Source organism: Amphiura filiformis, chromosome 1 (genome assembly GCF_039555335.1).
Source record: "Amphiura filiformis chromosome 1, Afil_fr2py, whole genome shotgun sequence".
Taxonomy (NCBI): Eukaryota; Metazoa; Echinodermata; class Ophiuroidea; order Amphilepidida; family Amphiuridae; genus Amphiura; species Amphiura filiformis.
This window is the reverse complement of record NC_092628.1, coordinates 41,372,053-41,395,862: the sequence shown is the minus strand read 5'-3', so window position 1 is coordinate 41,395,862 and position 23,810 is coordinate 41,372,053. Positions and strand designations below refer to the sequence as shown.

General features: G+C 36.1%; 2 protein-coding genes across 2 annotated transcripts; both read right to left on the bottom strand.

The window, feature by feature from the left end:
* Window positions 1–2,204: 2,204 nt before the first annotated feature.
* Window positions 2,205–13,900, bottom strand: LOC140147183 (uncharacterized). The gene is made up of 10 exons (XM_072168966.1): window positions 13,828–13,900; window positions 12,518–12,769; window positions 11,200–11,289; window positions 10,372–10,608; window positions 9,951–10,037; window positions 8,639–9,040; window positions 6,650–6,715; window positions 5,057–5,125; window positions 4,362–4,437; window positions 2,205–3,671 (listed from the first exon to the last, which is right to left on the bottom strand). The coding sequence occupies exons 5-10, from the start codon at window positions 9,973–9,975 to the stop codon at window positions 3,224–3,226; spliced, it is 1,086 nt and encodes a 361-aa protein (XP_072025067.1). The 5' UTR covers window positions 9,976–10,037; window positions 10,372–10,608; window positions 11,200–11,289; window positions 12,518–12,769; window positions 13,828–13,900; the 3' UTR covers window positions 2,205–3,223.
* LOC140160232 (neurotrypsin-like) lies at window positions 10,343–19,573 on the bottom strand. Its single transcript, XM_072183509.1, has 6 exons — window positions 19,508–19,573; window positions 18,751–19,063; window positions 13,828–13,911; window positions 12,518–12,769; window positions 11,200–11,289; window positions 10,343–10,608 (listed from the first exon to the last, which is right to left on the bottom strand). The coding sequence occupies exons 1-6, from the start codon at window positions 19,571–19,573 to the stop codon at window positions 10,343–10,345; spliced, it is 1,071 nt and encodes a 356-aa protein (XP_072039610.1).
* Window positions 19,574–23,810: the final 4,237 nt, after the last annotated feature.

Below are 23,810 nucleotides of genomic sequence, written 5' to 3'. Positions count from 1 at the left end.
TTGCCGCCTTTATTGCCAGTTCGTTTATTTACAGGTTTATTATTTTGAGCAAAAATCGTGTTTTTCTTGATTATGTTTCAAGTATGTTGTTTTTATTCGGAAAAAAGTGACAGGGATGTTAGATTTGTAATCCATAATTACAGAAATCCATTCAAAATATCGATTTCTACCCTATACTTACAGATTTTCTTAAACTTCAAAATATTGGAAATCATGCATTTACGTCTAAACCGCTAATTAGCGGTAATAATTGATATGCGCACTTGGCACATGCTTTACATTATAAAATGAATCCCGCATCTATTTGTGTGCCGGGGCTGCCTGAAATTGCTGTTGACCAGAATGTTCCAGAGTCGGGTATTATCTTTACATTTTGCGTAAAATAAATTGTATTTCATTTCATTTTCTGTTTTAAAACTGCTATCTGAAAGTCTAGCATATATATACATTTAATCGGTAGGTTTTCACATAATTACATACTTTTAATAAAATTGTATAAATTAAATTGATAGCATTCTGACCATTACGTAGGGATTTTATAAAATCTGTTTGTGTTCATAAAACTAGTCACGCACTGCGGTAATATAACACAGCCCATTGTCAGGACTTAGTACACGACCTCGTACTGTTATTGATTTTTAAGCGGGAACTTTGATTTTAGACATGGTACACGTTGACCATGCGATGACTCAATTGTTCCACTTTTAACTGTACTGCTTTTGTTCAGTATCGCGGCAAGTATGATACTCACTTTGATGTAGTATTTGACCAGCTTCCATGTGTATTACTTCCATGGTCTAATCTAGAAGGACCCACGCCTGACGGCGTGGACTATCGTACTAAATGGAGCGTGGTCCTCCTTGAAGGACTATCACATGATGTTGCAGCGTCTGCTCTAGGTAATTCTGTATTATTTACTTTGTAGCATGAACGTTGCAAGGGTAAGTAGGCATCAGGACATTCATCACCAGCTGAAAACAAATAAATAGATGCACATCACACACCTCGTTGTGTAATTTAGATTGAGTGAATAGCAAATCACATAATTATTTTTTCAAGCAGAAATGTTATAATTCAAAGGTTTTTTTTTAATTCTAAGGTCTTATTATTGAACTAGCACATGCAAAACAAAACGCTCGTTTTTAATTCGTAGGCGTTTGGATAAAAAGGGCTTTAAGACGGAGTGAAAATGAAATGGGATACCGAGAGGCAGAAAGTTGAGAAATAATGTAGGTAGTTAGTTGTCTAAATTACCGTTCCACAATCAAAATATTGATTATATTATAACAAAACAGTGTTTTTATTATGCAAGATTCTCCAAACTGTTCCCCAAAAAATTTAATCGGTACTGCATTTGGTTCTGATAAATGGCGACATTATTCGCACAATACAATGCTAATAGCATTAAACAAAAATGGCAGCTAATGCAGGGCTCTAATTTCAAAATTGGATGAATATGAATAAAACTCATCTTATTGTATTCCTCTCATTTTTAAGATTCAGAAAACTGTCTTACCTATCTCCGATGTACAGTTCTGGCGTTTTAGGCACAAAGGTCATATTTAAAAGTTTGGTCCCCACCATTGTCCATAGGGGTGAAAAAAAATTAAAATGCTTCGATTTTGATCAAAGTGGTCTCAAATTATTCCGCTTGGAAAAATTAACTGAATAATAGTTTGCCTCATCTCAGTGTTTCGTTACCTGTGTAATAAGGCAAAAAAAAGTCCATTGATTCATGTCAAGCTTTACCTTAAATTATTAGGCCGCCATCAACCCCATCTGAAAAAATGGTAGCATGGTTCATCCCTAGTTCATGTGATTCATTGGTCTGTGCAGGGGTGTGAGAGTAGTCTACTCTCATATCCCTGGTCTGTGTAGATTGGCTTTTAACCCTAAATGAACATGCGGGAAGCGTTTTTGTGACGTAAGGCCCTGGACTATCTCTTTTGGAGATTAAATCCTTACAATAGAGGTCTACTTACCGTATTGATCCTGACATACAACAATATTCACGTTCATGATATAACCAAATGTTAGCAAGGCAATTACCGGCAACATTGTTGTTTCCTCTTCTGGTTGTAGATTGTGTGTATACCGAGAAACGACTTATCTTTTATAACGATCAGATTTTGTACTCAGTTACAACAACACTAGTTTATAACAACAGTACTATAAGAATTCAAAACCAAGTACATTATTAGCTGTTTTGTTATTTTGTATTTATGAACGAACTTCCTCATAAAGTTCAGATTGGGTCAAAGTAGATTCGCGACAACCGTAATGCATTATATAACTCCATGATTCACTTCCCTGAGCCAGAACTTGTCTGTTAGGGAATTCCTACGTTAAATTGAAAACACAACCCAACATACAAATCAAAGCACATCCAATCCCCGTATTATACTCGCCCCGACACCCCTGCATTATAAAAAAAACCGCAAATCTCCCTTCACACCTTGGTTTTGTAACGTCCTAACAGCAGACAAATTGTGTCCTTTAAAGGTGACTCGGAGCGAGTATGACCTTAAAACCTTAATGCTTCTCAGAATAAGCGAGTCTCTTAAATTTTACAGATGTTTTTATTGGATTGATAGAATGAAGATTGTGTAAAAGTTTGCGTAAAATCCCTTGTGAAGGATAATCTTCCGGTAGCGTCCTTCGTGGACCTCTAGTTTATAATTCTTAGCGGATGTTATCAGAGGAAGATACCAGTGGCGCAGCAAGGGGTTGTGGCGCCCGTGGGGGGGTAATGAGTTTCGCCCTCCCAATTGCTGACACAAATGCGCGCAGCGCTCAAACAAATACTACTAATTTGGTTTAGTTGTAAGGATAACAAATTGTTGTCTCAAAGCGCCACTCGCGTTCGTTTTTCTTAGCGCGTCCATGTTATGCCAAATTTCGTAGCCATATCTTAAACCAAAGGTATCATTACTGAGTTGACTATACATTACATGTATTTTAGGTGTGCTAAAAATGACTCAGTTAAAATACTCTAACTTGATTTGCTCCGTTTCTTTCTTTTTAATTTACCGGTGTTCAAATTGTTACATATTTTTTAACCAAAGGTCGTATTGACATTCACTAATGTGAAGCTTTTAATCTGCTGCAAATGAAAACGATAGGATCCCAAAATTGACATGGGCCTACTCTATAGACTGATTTTGCTTGATCGTATCACATATATGTTCATTTCCGATACAGTACAACACATATATTCAATATATTAATCCCCATAAATTGTGTTATCAGCCCATCCTTCTTCTTGGGCATTTGGATCACCAACATCATCTGAAGTAGAATAAATTTTGTTTTCCATCCAGCCTTCTTCCATTGGTTGCTCTTCTGGTGCTGATGGACGAAGGCCAACCCCGACAGGTGTCTCAGCATAAGAATAGGTATTGTCATCATTATTACCATCCGACACAGGATTCCCCGTAGAACGCAGATAGTTAGCATCAACATAGTTATATTCGTTGTCGGGTTGCGCCTCAGCTACGTAGTTGTATTCGTTGTCAGGTTGGGCACCAGCTACATAGACGTATTCGTTAGCGTTGTAAGGAGGTTGGGCATCGTTACCATTTTCAATTGTGGAATCTGGTTCGAATGTTGGATTGGTGTTATATGATTGTACTTGAGGCTCTGGTGTATTGATGACTTCCTTTCTACTGCGCCTAGGTGGACAAGAGATGGCAAGAGGTAATACAAAAACAGAATGCCAATAGGTAGCCTTTTTTTATTTAATTAAGAATCAATCGGGCCCTATAGCTACGGTGTTCTCCAGGGGCATAAGGGTCTGCCAAAAACACTCCCCAAGACTTTCCAAACATCCTTTTCCCACTTGACGTGCCTACTTGACGCTGTTCCCATATGAAATATTTGGGGAAAACATAATAACTCGCATCAAGCAACAAAATTTTCGTAATTATATTTTTTGCTATTGTCATAAATTCTAGCACAGTAATGTACAGTAATGGTGGTTCCCTAAAATGTCGTACCAAAAATGCTTTCCCACCCTCACTTCTGGTCCTCTGTATCGGCTGTTACAAATAATATTGCTTGCCCTATTCATCCACAGGCGACACATGAGAAGAGCTCGTTGCAAAAATATCGTACCAAGGATAAAAGAAAAAATGTTGATGTTCAACGGTTGCTCAATTCAGATACAAATCGACACTTCACCAATGTTCCCAGCGATAGTGCATAATTTGTGGAATTCCACGCAGTTCAGTTATGAAGTTGTACATGTTGTAACAGTTGTACATGAGTGCGAAACCTAGAAAAAATTCGCGGTCTGATTACAGATTACAAACAAATCTGTACGAAAAATTCTAAATGCTTAACAACAACTTCTTATAACTTACTTGTACAGAAATAAAGTAATAACCAATGCCAAGATGAGAAAAAGCAAAACACCAATAATACTGCCTGCAATGACAACTGTATACAAGTACAATTAAAGGTACGAGTAAATACAAGCAAATTTTGTACAATATTGCTTTCTTGCTGTTGAAGGGTACATGTAATGATATAATGTGACCTGCTACCACCAAATGAGAATTAAGACGCAAGTTCGTAGTTTCATGACATCCTGACTGCTGAGTTGATTTTCTTTGTTTGCCACGCACCTGTACATGCCAGCAGTATATCCTTCGTGAATGACCCATTGTGCCCCATTCATACAGGGCCATTGGCTTGAACAGGCGCGTAAAACAAAGAACATACGGCTCAAAATTATCAACTTGCGTCTTTACGCTCATTTCGTGGTAGCAAGTCACATTATAATACTTTAACAAGTAGATCATAAATTGATATCAACTTTAACAAGTTGATCATCATGCATCATCATATCATTTGGACATTGTTGAAGTGTGCATTCTGGTGAGAAAAACACGAGCAACAACCCGGATTCTCGACCTGTCAATATGAAAAAAACTTCGACTCATTGTATGATCATACGATTGTCAAAATTTCATATTCTATTGAAAATGCTTAACAATAACGACAACCTACGGTTATTGGTATTATCATATATTAACAATATTCACGGAAAAAATACCTGTATTATCACTCTGAAGCTGTTCGCCATTACCACCTTCTCCAGCAGAGGTTGAATTGATTGGTTTCTCTAATAAACATAATGATCAAGTATTATTTAAAAAAGTAAACTATTATGAAATAGCTACAACAAAGCAGCTTTTATCTTATATATTTAAGAATTGTATGACCTATTATGTATGAGTCTGGATGGTGGTTATCGTTTATGTATTTTATCTATTTCATACTAGTATTTGAGAAAGCAACAATGAATTTCATCATTTCCGAATTTGTGTATACAACATCAGTGATACCCTATATGTGACGTGTCAAGTCAAAAGCAGACATTTTGGGCAGGATCGTAAATAGCTGTAAATGGAGGAATAGCCAAATGTCTGCCCGGGGTGATTTTTTCACAATTTGGGTTTGTTGCGAATTTGTGATGTTATTAATGTTAAAAATATTGTCTGATAGTTTCAGACCGGAATATAACTGGCATCTTGTATTTTTGAGACATTTTTCAAGGTAATTCCTACTCTCAACATTTTCAAAAATATTTTTTAAGGCCGATATCTCAATTTCCAATTTTATAATACCATAACTTACGAACTCATTATCTTCGCTTAGGAATGTCCGATTTCATTGGGGAAAATGGCGTTATGAGCAAAATATCTCTATATTTAAGGCATGTAAAAACCTCAAAATCTATAACCTGCTCCAAAAGTGTCTGATTTTGACATGACACGTCACATATATACTTGTTACATGGGTTCCACATTGACATGCTATAACATGGTATAAGGCATAAATTCTCAATATCTATTTCAAAAGATGTTCAAAACTCATTGTTTCATCAGTTGCCACTTGGTCGTCACACGTTAGTACTAGACAACGTGAGGAATTGAGGCCAATAGGACTCTTTAATTCCACCCATTTACAATTTGAAATCAGTCGTATTTAGAATTACATGTCATACTTGTAACTAAAATACACCATACCTTTATAAATAAGCAAAAAAAGAAGGAAGGTAGTTCAACAAGATCCCGGGAACAAGATATGCTTTTGTTTTAGAATATTACCATAATCATAGTTATATGGCAGTATTGTAGCCCGGGATATGCTTCAGGATTTACAACTACCTGTTACCGAAGACCAAAAAAGTTGACATTTAAAAATTTGTATACATTTCAGTTAACATGTACACAAACACTCGACATGCTTGAGCCAATCTCTAAGCTACCGTTTTCTTGCACAATAATTGTCAGAAAAGCTGAAACTGAGTCATTTTTATGATACCAAAGTTGAAAAAAAATGACCAAAAAATCTCCGTGCTCCCCGTGGTTCATCTGGTAATGGCGGGGCAGATAATCCATGATAAAAAGACCTCGTTACAGTCGGTTCCGATCCGATCAAGGTATCGCCTGATTGTCGGCTACACTTGCTTGTCCTGTAAAAATACCCCAACCAGCTATCTACGGAAACCCCCTTCACCAGATCACTTGTGCCTGGCCGAAGATTCGTCAGCGTTATCTCTTAGATTTCAGCTGTTAATGCCTAGATATTCTCGACATAACAAAAAAGAAAAAACGAAACTACCGCATAGTATATAGCTTACCTGTTATTTCAGATGTTGCTTTGTTGGGACTGTCAGATGATATCAAAGTAACTGGGGACGAAAAATCTAAATCATATCAAAATAACAAACGATATTAAGTTACCAAAGATACGGTATGCATTTGAACATCTTTATTTATATCATGATTTTAAATTGAAACTTAATTATGAGATCAATGATGTTAGTTTCCTAATATCCGGTTACATATTAGGAGTTAATCAAAATTGAAGAAAATATCCCGAATGCTAATGTGTTGACACCACATTACAATTTATACACATCGCGGTTTTTTCTGTTTTTGTAAGACCAATTTCCGTTTTACAGAAAAGTACTGCTATTTATAGAAGATACATCATCACAACTACTTCCAGGACCGTAGCCATCATGTACTTAGATACAAAGATTAAACAAAGGCAGTGATGGAAATAAGTCGAAGTGTTTTAGAGCCATTTGGACCTGTATAGGTCTAAAATGCTACTGGCCCTCATCGATTTGTACGGGCCCGAACTGAATTGTTTAACAATATCGACGAGTATTTGGCCCGCCTTGTACAGAGGCGAGTATCCTAACCACTGCACAACCATCTGACCATGGCCAAACGCAGTCAATAATGGGACCGTGACCCACGGGTGTCCAGGGCAAGAATAAAGAATGGTTCCCTTTCTGAGGTGAGCCTGAGGGGTTTTTCCTCTGAGTCAGAGCATAACTTTTGAAAGTTTTTCACAAATACATGGTGTCCCCCCCCCCCAAAAAAAAAAAGAGGCCCCTCATTGCGCCTTCTTTTTCTCCTATTTCAAGAAACCTTGAGTCGTGAGCTTTAATAAACCAAAAATCAATCGGCTCACAACTTTTGAAGATATTCTCTTTAAAAGAAATGTACCCGTTTTTCACTCTGTCCACGGAGAAGGTTTGGCTACTTCAAAGATTGAAAAGGAGTACACATACCATGCATTAATATCAAACATTCCTCAATGATAACTTTTTAATATAAAATAACTTTATTCATGGAATGGGCTTTACCGGTGGGTTTATGGGCAATGAATTTTGTTAATAGTGTCATTAATTTGTGGGTAAAATGGATGCCGAATGAGACTTCTTTTGCTTTACTTGCAATTACTTATTTTTTCTTGGTTATTTATACCTTCTGTTTTATTATGTTTCTTACTTTCTTACTTTGTTGTTTCTTGCTTTCTTTTTTTTATTTACAACATAAGTCATTTCTCTTTTTAGGATAAAAGGTAGCCCTAAAAGGCTGTTTGGTTTGTCTTTGGTTCTTCTGAAGTGAGTTTACTGTGCTGCTCTGCCCTCTACATGGTTGCCTCCTTGGCGAATACAGGTTTCAGCCCTGGTCCTCATTGCATCAATTGCGTTGCGTACCATCCTTGTGCGCCGGATACATGCGAATGCATTCAGTCATACGTTTGCGAAGATCTTGGATTTTGCCACAAAGGAAAACAATCAAGTGGTGTGAGGTCTGGTGATCGTGCAGGCCACTCCACAGCATGAGCCATTCCAATCACTCTGTTTGCTATCCGTGGACAGAGTGAAAAAACGGGCACTTTTATTCAAAAGGGCATATCTTCAACAGTTTTGAGCCGATTGAAATAACTGTTTTGGTTTATTAAAGCTAACGATTAAAGGTTTCTTTACATACCAAAATATATTTAATCAACGTTTCAGAAATAGGAGAAAAAGAGGGCGCAATTTTTTGGGGACACCCTGTATTACTAATTTTTTCATAACCTTAACGGTCTCATGATAACTATTTTTAATGAAATGTGCGCAAAGAGCGCGGACTTTTACCGTTTGTAAGGGGTGCTGAACCGACAGATTTATGTATTGCCATAAATCGGGCGATTTGGCACCTCTCCAACACGACAACCGCCCCCCCATGCCCCTAGCTAGCTACCCCCGTTGGAACCATGGTATCGGATACTAACAATAGATTGAGGGAATGTGGGTGGCTACACTAATGTATAGGCTATTTACCTTCAAGTTCACATACAAACTTATATTTTTCACTGCACCGGTCATCACGCCAACCATATTCAGATCCTTCTCTCAGTCGCATGCAAATAACATCCGGGATAGCATCGTAATAGGTGTATATATCCTGCCATGTTTCATCATGTATTAAAGGTGACCCATCTGACCATTTATATTCCCCCTCAGCATCTAAGTCTTTAAGCATTCCAAACCAAGCATCTCCACCACCAGATGCAGTAAGAATGCTGACAATAAACTCCTGTTCGTCCAATGATGTTATATCTGCCAGATGTCCACCACTATCCTCACATGCTGATGCAGCATCTGCTCTCGATAATTCTGTATTAGTTACTTTGTAGCATGAACGTTGGAATGGTAAATAACCATTAGGACATTCGTCACCAGCTGAAATCATATAATAAGTGATGAATGAATGAATGAATGAATGAATGAATGAATGAATGAATGAATGAATGAATGAATGAATGAATGAATGTATTTATTTTTTTATTTTTTTATTTATTTATTTATTTATTTATTTATTATTGTGAGAAATTTGATGATGTATACACGTTGAGGCTGTCATACCGGAAATAATAAATGCACTGGAGAAATGTGATATGACGGACGTAGCAGTAACTTTATTGATATTGATAATTGCTAGCTTTCGACTATGTCTTCATCAGGCAACTCAACTACAAAGAAAATTGATACGGGAACTAAATAATAATATTTTCATTTTCATGTTCATGTCGTACCTTTTTACTTTGGTTTATTTATTATTATTTAGTTCCCGTATCAATTTTCTTTGTAGTTGAGTTGCCTGATGAAGACATAGTCGAAAGCTAGCAATTATCAATATCAATAAAGTTACTGCTACGTCCGTCATATCACATTTCTCCCGTGTATTTATTTATTTATTTATTTATTTATTTATTTATTTATTTATTTATTTATTTATTTATTTATTTATTTATCTATTTATTTATCTATTTATTTATTGTTGTAACAGTAAATTCTATTAAACAAAAAATATGCTCGGTAGTACACGCTAGTCCATATTCTGCATGTTCATAATTACGTGACAACCATATTTTATCTATTAATAGGCTAAATATATTATTAGTTAGGATGTTTAGTAGGAGATGCAAACAATGACTCCTTCAGAAAAATAGAAGATATATGTGCGATTGAATAGAAATGTTTAAACCTGTTACGAATCAATTGAACACATTCTAGGCGTATCGCAGTACGCTCGGAAAAATAAATATGAAAATGATTATTATAACTATTTTAATTGTATCTTGTATCTTACTGTAGCATTTAACAGCCGCCTGCATGTTGCCGTCACATGATGTGTTCTGAATTTCAAACGAACAATTTTGAAGATGATCGAATAAGCCTGAAATTGAAAATAGGTTACACAATAAACAAATTAAATACTTTTTAAGTACCATGCCAAATTATGTTTAAAGTTTACACTTATCATTGTAGATTCAACATATCTCTGTCTTTTATATATATTATTCGAATGTATAATATTGAGCATGGGCATCTAACATCATTAACAAGATATCCTCGTGTTCACAATCCATCTAAAGCCAATGATGTTCCACTAACAAACCAGGGGTCTTATATACATGTACGCACCGTATGGGCATCTGACATCAATAACAAGGTATCCTGATGTTTACAAGCTATATAAAGCTAATGGGGTACCAGGGTTTTATACGCACCGTATGGGCATCTGACATCATTAACAAGGTATCCTGATGTTGACAAGCCATCTAAAGCTAATGGTGTTCCGCTAACAAACCCAAACCGTCGACAAGCAAGTAAAGCAGCTCGCACATTCCATACGAAGTCACTGATATATCCTGTATGATAACACACTGCATGCCACTCGTCCTGTACCTTGATTTCCACGTTGCCCTCATTTGTTCTGTCGTTGTTGAACCCAATATCTATATCATCTTTTTTTCAAGAAATTGGATGAAATATGATTTATCAAATATAAATTTACCTTTAATAATAAACTGTCGATTTTGCAATTAACATGACGGGCGCATGTTACTTTATAAATAAAAATTCATATATGGGAATCTGTTGGGCTAGGTATTACTTATACTTCATCCGCATAAAACATTACCAACATAATATCTATCATGAATAAGTAATAAAGTAGGCAGTATGATTGGGTAAATTAAGCTATTTGCAACATTTTTGTCGTCATCAGAGAAATCGGGTGGGTATCATCCCCAACATTTCACCCATTTTGGCATTCTTCTTTGTGCGAGATTCATTCGGTACATCCGGTACCAGTATTTTAGCCTTCCATTTCAGTTGTTTTTCAGTATTTTATTTTGCATATGTTTTCTTTTTCTCTGTTTTTTCATATTATGTCTTCTTGTTTATTACTCTTTGGTGCATATTTGGGCCATTCTATTGGGTTTTCGCCTGGTCTCATGTTCGAATTGTTATAAATAAATGAATAAATAAATATATAAATGTAACAGACCTCGTAAAAAGCAAAAAATCCTGATTTCAGAACGAAAATATCTTACCAAAGCAAGACACACCGGCCTGGAGGTCACCGTCACAGTCAACATTCTCCAGTTTGATAGACTCACAGTCTTTCAAGTCGTCGTATAGGCCTAGAAACAAATTCCGTCAAAAAGTGGGTTATTATCTTAACTAATTATAATTTAAATTTAACCCATAGAATAAGGTGTTTGCTAAAGGACTAGGAAAAGCGGAACAACTCAGAGCGCACTCTATGAGATCATTACCCCCATCCCCAAGTTTAATTGAGATAACATATCTGAAAATGACTTATTTCAATTAGTATGTCTAATCTAGAGGTGATGATGAAATTGCGTAAGTCGGGAATTATCTGCGTCGCAATGTTTTGTTTTGGTTTTAGGAATGTGACCTTAAAATTTACGACTTCATAACATTATCATTCGAAATCAACAAAAGATATTTCAACACTATAAGTCCTCATTCTTTCTCTAGAATGTTTTGTACATGTATGTGAAATAGCTTCAACAATGGTTCGCTGCATAATGGTAAAAATAGCCTTGACCTAAAAAAAAGGGCGAGAGGTACCATATTTACGGATTCAGGCTAAATTTAAAATTGATATAAAACGTTTGTTTTTTGATCGATTACAAAAATTAATTTTTGTCGTATAAAGAAATTGTATCTGGTGTGAATTACACTACAGTTTTTATTCCTAGGGCTCTTTGACTTCTTCAAACAATTTTTTTTAATGATAGCGTGAATCCCCTGGCCCTCTATAATTACGCACAAAAGATCGACCCCCTTAAGAAACCCTTTACCTTATGTCAAGGGTTTCCGAGCGTGTTGCCATATGGATTTAGTCACATTGTTTCATGATCGGTTGATGAACATAAATAATCTCGCAAGCTTTGTTTCAAAACTTAAATTCCAAATCACCTAAATACCAATGACCGAAGATTGTTAAAGTATACAAAAATAAAGTTCTAATGTATAGGCCTACATCATTAATATAAGACTAAAGATATTGTAAATATTATATATGTTTAAGCTTGTTTGCGCGTTACAACTACCAGGGATATGCAACTACCTTTTAAAAATATTGTGTATGGTATAAGTAGACACTCGAATTCCGATCGTCCGAGGATCGAGTCCAAGTACTAGGCAAATATATAGGCCCTAATTGTTTTGTTTGTAATGTTACAAAAAGGTTTGGCTATTCAGAATAATTACACGAGTATTCGGAGTCTTTCAATCTACACTCTAGGACCCTAGCTTACAAACGGATTCGATCTTATCAAAGTCAACGTAAATGGAATTGGAGTGTTATAGCCAATTATTATTTTAGAAACAATAACATACCGTCTCCACATTGTACATCAAAGACTTTCCGTTCACTATGAACAGAAAATCCTGGATAAGAAGTTGCTTTTCCTCCTTGGTAGCCTAGTTGCCTGCAGGCTACCCATGCTGCTTGATGGTTCCATTCTGTGTCATCAGTGCCATATACTACATTCTGACACACCGGTCTCCATTCTTTATATGTTAACACCCCTATACGTCCGTTCCATATTGGTTCATCTCCATACCTCGTGATATATATATCATCAACGTCTGATTATTGATTTTAGTATAATTAAGTAAAACAAATCAAACTAGTATTACTTTTTTTATATAGCAGTAATAATGATAATAGATAAATGAATAAATAAATAAATAAATAAATAAATAAATAAATAAATAAATAAATAAATAAATAAATATAAATAAAGAAGTAAGTAAATAAATACTTGGATAAAGATAACTATCTTCGTGCAGAGTGCTCGATGCGTTAAAGCAGAGCTAATAATATGAGTAGAACCTGTGGAACGAAAGTTCCACGAGTTGTCTGATGATCGCATTCGCGTGAAATTCAGAGTTACAACTTTCGTTCCACAAGTTCTACTCGTAAATAAACAAATATTAAGATTAAGAATACGTTGATCACAAAATACATTTCAGATAAAATATTTAAGAATTTTAACTTGCTTCAGGTATTTTTTGAGTAGTATAGGAATTGGGATCATTTTAATTTATCTAAGTGACTACTCAATAATTTCGAGCACTGGGAGGAGGGTACAATTTTCGAACGGTGTGCCCCAGAGAAGTACCGTGCAAAATTACCAATATATATATAAACAAAACATTGCAGCAACATTACGTTTACTGCTAAAAAAAGACTCGTAAACTGTTTGCCCTCTTTTGAATTTTGATATGCCATATATATTCTTCCTCTCGCACATTCCAAATGTTGGAAACCAGATTTTCATACCTGAAAATAGATATTTGAAGAGAATAGCGAGCAATAAAGAAAGCTAATTAGGCCTACTTCCAACATTTTCAAAGTGCTTTTCTACAACGTTTTCTCACAAACCTTCAAAACTTTTCTACACATCTAACCTAATTACGCAGTTTTCAAAACGAATGACGGAAATCCAAAATTCAACAAGGGAAGGGAGAGTTGGGTGCAATGCGCGAATACCAGACATTATTATGCGGTATGATTAATTATTTAATTGTTACGACGCACAAATTAACAACTGGGCATCCGGCCAAGTAGCAATCGTGTTATAACGAAGCAAGTACCAAACTCAAGGTTTATACTGTTACATACTCAACGTTTTCGAACTTACTAAAACAAGCTACACCTGCTTGACGGTTATCTTTGCAATCAACCGCACCCACTTCATAGTCACAGTCTTTTAGTATGTCCTTGTCTGGAAGAAAAATCAGCACATCTTCAAAATGGTCAAAAATACGAACTCCGCCAATCCTTTTATTTTTAATTATTATTACTCCGTGATTTTTACTGTACTTTTACTTTCCATTTCTTAATTCCCCAATTTTGTTAATTCATAACCCTACCAAATACCACAGGCTGTGTACCTCCCTTTAAGCAGGGCAGGCGAGCAACACACAGGGCACTCCGACAAACCCCGTGTGAGTGTTAGGAAACCCAAAATATAAGAAATACAGGCTGGTCGATTGGTCTGATACCATAGAATCTAAATGAGACCTCTTCTAAGGTGTCCTGGCTTTGCACCAATGTAGTACCGGCTGTTCCAGAAGCAAGTAGGAAAACCCTATATTTTGCTTAAATTTGGCATGAAATTGCGCAGACCCAATCTTATTGCGAGGAGAATGGCAAATTGAGTGGGGCATCGTGGGGTGTCGCGCCGAGAAAATCGCTGGGTGCTGCTCGGCCCTGCCACCCCCCCGATCATAATTATAGTCCAAGAAAAGTAAGATTTCACTTGGAGCTAATTCCAACAGAATTCACTTTACCACAGTGCATTTCTATGAAGTCCCCAGAACAACATAGTCTAGTAAAAAAAGTCCGAAGGAATCCCAGTGTGGGAAAGATCCCCAATTTTGCACAAACCAAAATGGTTGCTTTACAGGGTCGAATTACAAATTTCGCGAAATCTGATTCAAACCCATACCAGCGCATTACCAATACTGTCATCATAACGATTAAGAACAAGTATAGTTTTACCTATCTTCGATGTATAGTACTTAAGATATAGACTAAAAGGTCAAATGTCAAATTTTGGGTTCCACAAGGGTCAAAACTTGAAACATGATCGGATTTGTCTTAGTATTAGTCTGCTTTTTTAGCCAAGACTAATTTAAATTAGGATTAAAACTCAATTTGAAGTATATCTAACCAAACAACCAAAACCGAAATTATTTGCTTGAATGGGTTTTATTTATACGTGCCTACACGTACACACATAGAAGAAAAATACGCAAGTAAAGTTTTACACATCCATTATGTACGTATAGAGGGTATGCAATACGACGTCACTCATGACAGAGTCATCCTCATTTAAATAAAATTCTGTCCTCCATAAGGTGCCACGGGGCAAATCGCATGATAATACATTAAAACAGGTGATAGGTATGAATGGATGTGGAATCGATCTAGAGACCTGTCCCTCTGTCATCTTAAGCTATTTTAGAACTGTCCTCCAACATGGCTGCCATCTCAATTGTTATATCGTTCCGGTTGGTTTATTGCATACACTCTATAGCTAAATCGCAAAATAATTGTTATGTAACAATTGACATAATTGCAAAGTTAACTTTTTATACAACTGCAACGTTACTGATTTTTTAGCAGTGAAAGGTTTATTCTTGGATTCTATTCGGCAATATACCGTGATCACAACGATATGATGCACAGGACATAGCCCTACGAGTCTCAAACTCTCAAGCACTTCAGAATAATACGAATCAATCAGCTGTGATTTGAAATCGATCCAGGTGTTCAGGAATAGTTGAAATAGTTAAGGTTATTCATTATTTTAAACTGTTGTGATTTGGTAGTTCAAAGCATCTTACGAATGGTAGTGAGCTTTGGCAAAAATTGTATTGCTCAATTCATAGCGAGTGTGTAGAAGAATTAAAATATCTCAGAAATACTTTTATAGGTGCTGCGGTTCTTGAGTTACGTTGTAATGAGGGCTGAAACAACAACACTTTTGTAAAACGTACATAACTCATTAACAACAATAAATTAAGCAAGTTTGCAAAGTATACCATTTGTAGAATAAACTTTTGCAAAACATCAAGGTGTTAATTTTCAATAATATATTGATCTAGATAATGAAAATCGATTTTTTAGGTTGCTTCGACCAACAATACCTCGTCTACCCTTAAACAGAATGAAGGTTGATTTCATGAAGATGGGGACAGAGTGGACAAAAGTACCAATTTGGTCACGTGGCTTCCTTATGTCGTAGCGATCAATTAAAAAATATTGATCACTACGATATAAGGAAGCCAAATTATTTTGAAATATGCCCTAATAGGATTTTGAATAGGCCCTAAAAGGACCTACTTCTGGAATCCATAAAACAAAGGGGTCAAATGTCATTTAGATGAACACAAATAATTGCGCTTAGATTGTGTTAAAACCACACAATATTTTAAGTCATAAGGATTCGGGGGGAAAGTATATTCAAAAATTTAGAAAATACTTTATCGCGAAGTTCATTCATAACGCTAAAATGGATCACAATTAGGACAGCCCAGATAGCAACACTACGTTGGCCCAACGTTCGCCCAACGTGGGTGAATTGACCTTTGTACGTTGGGCCAACGTTGTCTTTTCTACGTTGGCCCAACGTGATCCAACATTGCCCCAACCCTAATACAGATGTAATTTGCGACGTTGGGCCAACACCAAACCTTTGATGTTGGGCCAACGTTATTAATCCATCCATTCATCAACGTTGATCCAACCATTAGCCAACGTTGATCCAACCATTGGCTAACAAGCCCAATGAGACAAAAATCATGAAAAAAAAATCAATTACTGATGCTAATTGTGCTTACATTAAGTCTTAAATTACCTGGCTCCCTATATTACAACGAAGACAAATTAACTACCTTAATTTTATACTTACCTTAATTTACCTACCGGGATTTTCGAACCAGTGACCTTAGGTTTACAAGTCTGATTCTCCACCAATTGAGCTAATGGGGTTTACATTGTTGAAAAAGTGTTTTAAGTTAATATAAGCTATATGTTGATGACTAAACCTATCAAAGTGCATCTTTTTAGGGATATTGATCAAATTTACTGTAAATATTAATGTTGATTTAGAAACAAAAAGCAATATAAAAAATAACATTCTTATCGAAGATTTAATTCCAAAGTATTATTGTTATTATTATATATTTATTAGGGTTATACACTACGCACGAAAAAAAAAGTTTCTTTATGGTTTGGAAATTTACCCACTATTAAAATCTAGCGACTAATTTTGTACGTTTGCTAAATAATCGCATGCGGGTGAGTGTCCTGCGCATTTTGAAACATTAATCACTACTCTACGACACTCCTGAAAAATAAAAATTGCAAAAACGCCTATTCAAGTTTTCAGCATAAAAGAACACACACAAAAAAACCATGCAGATAACATTTTGGTTTACTTGCTGAGCACATTTCAGGCATCATAGTGCAGCGGCTTCCAACTTCACTTCCTACAACAGCCACGCGGCGTTTCATGCTCCTAATGAGGCGTCGAATGTTGTTACCATGCTCAATCCCGATCCAATCATTGATAACGATGCGACACAATCCCACCAGAGTTGTATCTGCCATTATCTTCTTGTTGACTCGTCTCTTGAGCTGATCCCAAAGGTTCTCCAAGGGGTTAAGATCATGGCTTCTGGAGGGCCACTCAAGTGTCTCAATTTCTTCTGTTTTGGGAACATATTGAACATACAGTATTTTCCAAACTGCTGTAATCATGACCTGTTTTGAATCCCTTTTCCAAACCCATCTCTCAAAACGTAAATGTCTTAGTACCCACTCACCTTTGTTTTTGATCATTCATCTGCACAATAAGCAAAGGATTATCCAACATGTATCAAGGAAAATGCTTTACAGTTCAAATTGAAAAGGCGGGAATAATGAAACCGTCTTCGATCAGTGAATCAGCTCTAGAACCATTGAATAGGCTTCTTTGCAATTTTAATTTTCGACCTCATGTTACTTAAACATTCATATCTTTTCTCAGGAGTATCGTAGGGTAGTGATTGAGGTGTCAAAATGCGCAGGACAATCACCCGCATGCGATTATTTAGCAAACCTACCAAAGTAGTATTTCCTAACGATACAGAAACTTTTTTTGCGTAGTTTATTATACTAAACATTATCATTATTATATCATCATCATCATTATTATTATCATTATTATTTATTAGCCCTATTATTATTATTATTATCATTATTAGTGTTATTATTATTGTTATTATCATTATACATTTATCTAGTGGGGATTTTATAGTCTTTATTAATTTTAATGTCACTCTTTAACACGCCTAGTAAAGAGAAAATAAAAACATGGCCATTTCCATGAATTCTACAACAGTTTACCAACGTTAGTCTAATGTTGGCATTCCGACCGTCATATTAAAGTTTGTGCAAGGTCATTGGCCCAACCTCCGCGTAACAACCACCATTTTACGACTGGCTGGCTACGTTGCTACAACGTTGGCATACCTTCTATCATGTTAAGGTTGGCACAACAACGTTGGCCCAACGTTGGCATGCCGACCGTCATTTTAAGGTTGGCTGGCTACGTTGGCTCGACTTTGGCATACCAGCCATCATTTAAGGTTGGCACAACAACGTTGGTATGTCGACCGTCATTTTAAGGTTGGCTGGCTACGTTGGCTTGACGTTGGCATACCGATCATAATATAAGGTTGGCATAACAACGTTGACCCAACGTTGGTCTGACGTTCCCACACCAACTATAATTTAAGGTTGGCACGTCAATGTTGGTCCAACGTTGGCTTGGCGTCGGCTTACCGACTGCGACCATGCCGACCATTGCCAACGTTGGGCCAACGTTGTCTTGCTATCTGAGAAGTATGGCCTAAAAGCGTGTCAATAAAAGGAAGATGAACATTACAACTTTCGGTCAATCTTGTCCCGGTGTTTCGAACCGGGGACTGCCGCTTGGCACAAAATTGCTGCTGCCCTTTTCACAATGGCAAAACGTACGCACAACGTTGAATATACTTGCCCTTTAACGTACCGTATCCCCTGGGACCGTATCCACATTGTACGTTATAGACCTTGCTAGTTGTTTCTACGGATAATCCTTCATAATATAATGCTCTTCCTCCTTGGTAGCCTAGCTGTCTACATGCTACCCACGCTGCTTGATGGTTCCATTGCCTAACAACACTGCCATATAAGTCTACATTATTACACACCGGCCTCCAATCGTCATTCCAATAAACTTCTAACCGGCCGTACGAAAATGCATCGTCTGCAAGACGTACGTCACTAATATCTGGAATTATTGAATACGGATTTGGAAACATATAAAATGTGATAAAGTTGGACTAAATAAAAAGATATTAGAGAGATTGCGATTTCGAAACGTAGGTATCGGACGTACATTGATCTATTCAAAACCACTCTCCTGTATCGAAGCGAGGTCACGTATTTTCGAAGATTTTCCACGTACGAAATCAACTTAGATACATCTTTGAAAATGTACAAAATTTGTCCATTTCACAAATTATGTTAAAGACAGTCCAGGATAATGAACATACGAAGGTACAATAAGTCTATTATTATGATCCTTTTTGTTTGTAACAAATCATTATAATAAAGGTGCAGCGATGTGTTAAAAATTGACTAAATTTATACGCGGTGTCCATACGCAGAGATTGCCCATTGAAATGTATGTGATACTTTGCGTATAAAAATGACATTGCGATTTCACATTTTGGATTCCAACGTGGAATAAAACGCAGGTGCTACGTTGAAATATGCTGATTTACCTCATGTCGAAGAGACTCGGTAGCCTGCGCTGACCAGTAGCTTATAGTCTTTGTTCTAGGCGCCATGTTCTCATTCGTGACGAATGAGCACAATTCAGTTTGGAACCGAGACTAGCAATATTTAACACCGTATTAACGTACGTAAAAACGTACTTTAAAACGTACGGTCCACGTGCTGCGTATGGAACAACACTGTATTGAAACGAGTACTTTGGCCACAAAAAGAATCTGGATAAAGTTTGAGTTGGCCTATGGTTGAAGGCATGGTTAAAGTGGACAAGTATAAAGTTGGTCTACGTTTTGATGGTAAAATCAAGACTAGGAGTATTGGCTACTATTTTAGTAGGTTTTTGGAAAGAGCCGTATGACCCGACGTTTACAATTTGAAGTGGTTGTTGGTGCTGATCAAAATAATACTTTCTTTATAGAAGTCTTTTATTTGTGCTGCCTAAGACAGTGTAGTTTAATACTTTATAGCCCCTTTCATTAATCATGCTAATTCATATGTCAGTATTTTGGCCATAAAAGACAACTTGGAGGGTAAAAATCTACGCTTGCACACAATTAATATTCATATGTAAAAGTTCTCGCATTTGTATTGATCACAAAATGACGAAGTAAACTTTATTAGCACCAATCGGCAAGGAAGAAATTGGTTGCTGAGCGAGTATAAGGAAGGGGTAAGGAATTGCCCCAAAATAATGAAAAATTGCATGCGATGATACAGGTTTTCCATACATAGTGTATTGATTTCCATGTCAGATATACATATTAATCAAGTAATTGCTAAACTTACAACAAATTAAATATATGTTTACTTACAGTTTTGACAAATAACCACGTTAGCTAACGATATCAGTGTAAATACTATTGTCAACATTGTTTCTTCATCTTTCGCTCATAGATTGTACATACTTAGTATACAGAGACTTCTCTGGTATTAATATACTCATGTTCAGTACTTTCACTACATGCAAGTTAATTGTCGACCTCTTTAATGAACTTCCTTATAAAGTACAGACTGGGCCAGACATAAGTTGTAACGGATATGGGTAACACAAAGCCGGATAAGCAAAGCGAAAGCAAGTTACGGACGCGGTAGATATATACACTCTATAATATATCTATAATTAATAAATATTCAAACGGTGGGGTTTTTTTTTGTGTGTATTTTTTTTTCAAGTTCCAATTGCAATTAATTTGAGCACAAATATTTAATTACAGTTTTAATCCGAGTTACCAAGGTAGTTCAATATCTTCAAGCATTATCTTCTTTGAAAATTATTCAAAAAGATTCAACAAAACTATTCAAAGTTTCCCAAATGTAACGGATAACCAATGTTCGCTCTTACAGTCGTATATACAATGTTTTAAATTTTGGTAACGATTGATTCGACTTGATAGCCAGAAATAAAGTTTTAATTCAAATAGTTTTAAAGGCCTGAAGACCTGCATAAATACCCACTGCATGAGCTTCCACATTCTTGTAACATCAAACATTTTTTTCCATCTTATAAGTTGATATTTAGGCCTTCATAATATCTACATAGTAGAATATTTTTAATTTTTTTGCATTGAATGCAATACAAAATTATTATTACAAACTTTACTGTGGATGTTCATTCGATTCATTCATTTTTAGTACCATCCAATCGTTTATATATACATGTATGACGTACAATACAAATCGTCATATTAAAGCCATAATATTGCGTAATATTAATAACGACTGTCAAGGAGGTTTTCTGGATCATTTTCATAATCATGATAATGAGGTAAAACGAAAGGAAACCACTTAGCTTAGCTTTTAAATTTAAAGCTCTTTTGGTGAATTGGCGAATAAAACCGATAATCCCAGTTAAAGTATATTTTATGTCACATGGTACTTTCTCGAGGTACCTTATAGTCCAGTATATACCGGGGCTTTAATGTGCATCCCCAGGACTCTACCAAACCAACCCTTTGAGCTTCATTTTTTGTGATACCACACCACATGGTAAGCTGTGCAGTATTGAAAATGCTCGTTGGAGATTTCTACTCATGCAACATCAAATCATATTTTTAATCCTCCTCATACATGCCACAGATTACTGTAATACGTGGGAATTCCCCTCAAGGTTTGTCCATATGATGTCTGATATTTGTCCACTAATTAATTTAGATCTTGGAATTTTCCAGTAGGTCTACAAGAATAATGTCTTATGTCCTAGGGGCCCGTAAAAATAAAGAAAACGTACCTAAATGGGTCCATAAAAGCAAAGAAAGAGACCTCAGGGGCCCATTAAAAAGGGGGTCCTGATCGACGTTCATTTTACCCCGGGCCTATATGGCTCTCGGCGGCACTGATTGCATGATCAAAGGTGCTCATACCAAATAACCTCTGTGTACCGCGTCACGCTGTTGGTCCCAATCCGTGCAGTATTTTTGTTTTTCCAAAAAGACTTAACATTGTAAGGTGTTTTTTTTCTTTGGGGGTGTATATCTTCAATACGAAAGGTCACAATTTTCATATGAAGGACGGCTTTTCAACTCAGCTAAACACACTACATCATTAGATTTATAAAGTTTACTTCGACTGTTAAATATCAAAATATCAATTTTTTTGCCATAAAATTTGGATTATATCGCGAATTTCAAAAAATCAAGGACTAACCTCGATTAAGCTCGAAAGCCGAAATGACAATGAAAGAAACCCTACTGGATATTTTGGCCGTTTAACGTGGAATTCTATTCATGGAAAAGCACAGAAATGGGCACAGTTGTAGCTCTTGATATGCTTAACAAATTTGGAGTACAGGCCAAAAATAATTCCTTTCCAAGATTGCGGAAGCTCATCAAAATCTATACAGTGGTCACATTCACAAATTGATCGTATCTTGTTGAAAACCACGCCAAACTACTCCTCTGGGTATAAAGATTCAGAAAAAGTATAGTTTGACCTATTTGTGACATACGGTTCTTGATTGCTATAAATAAAATGTCAAATCAAGAATAGTGATAACATTGGTATCATCGCAAAATAGGTCACGGTCAATAGAGATCAACGGGGAAATTACTCTGTTTGCAAGACGAACAATTGGAGACCATTTTGATTAAAATCAGAGCATTTGAAAGTATTTGACCCCTGTGGAGGTCAAAATTCGATCTTTGACTTTGTGCTTATAGTTCGTCATAGATAGGTCAACCTATACTTTTTCTGATTCCTTGTGGCTAGAGGAGTAGTTTGGTGTGGTTTCCAACAAGATCGGAAATTTTGAATGGGACCACTGCATAAACTTTGATGGCCTTTTCCCGCCATCTTGGAAAGAAAATATTTTTGGCCCTTACTGTAGATTTGTTCAGCACATATCAAAAGCTACAATTGAACCAAATTTGACGCTTTTCCAGAAAATTGCACAATACTTAACACGATTCTGCAGCATTGGAGGCTTAATATCTAAATATTGAATATGTCTCTGTTTTTCTCTGTTGACTTGACATACACAGCTAATTTGGCTGAGTCCATTTTTGTGTAGGTTTGGACAATCAGGGACATGTGTAACATTACAAATATATGCCGAAAACGAAAAATCAGGCCAAATTAACTTTTCATACTATAAGATCGTACATTATGGGTTAAAAGAGGAGAGCTCGCGAAATTGCCTCTTAAGTTCATCTTCTAACATGTGTGCTGCTGCAAAATTTTCACTTTCTTTGCATGCTTTTAGTAAGGCAAATCGTGTGGCTTCGCGGCCTTTTCTACTCCTCCATATTTGTAAGATAGCAACGGAACACTCCAGGGAGCCAAGGTTGCGGTTGTCAACTTTTGCGTGCTCGATTGCGACCTGGTCTATCTTTAAATGACGGTACAGTGATTTCAGGTAACTTGGTTTAGAGTTGTTTGCCAGAAACTCGAAGTCCAAATCAGTGGCAAGTTGCTCTGAAAAAGATTAATTCAGAAATGAATACTTAGGAATCAAGTTAATAATTAAAAATACATAAATGAATAAATAGATAAAACAGGAATACTTGAGCTTTCATATCATTCATGTGTTGATGTTGATGTAATATTGTTAGTTATTGTTGTATTGTTTTGTTTTACTAAATATTTCAGCCATTTGCCACGTTGAAAATTATGAATTTTCACGTCGTCTGGCACAACAAATATAAGTAAACATAAGTTAAACAAAATTGTATACCTCTTAACCAATGTAAACAAGTTAATTCAATTATGTACAATACCTTTGAGTTTCTTTTCAAATGCATCTTCTGTTTCAGATGGTGTCGAAGAAGCGCCTGCTGGATCAAGTAATAAACATTTAAA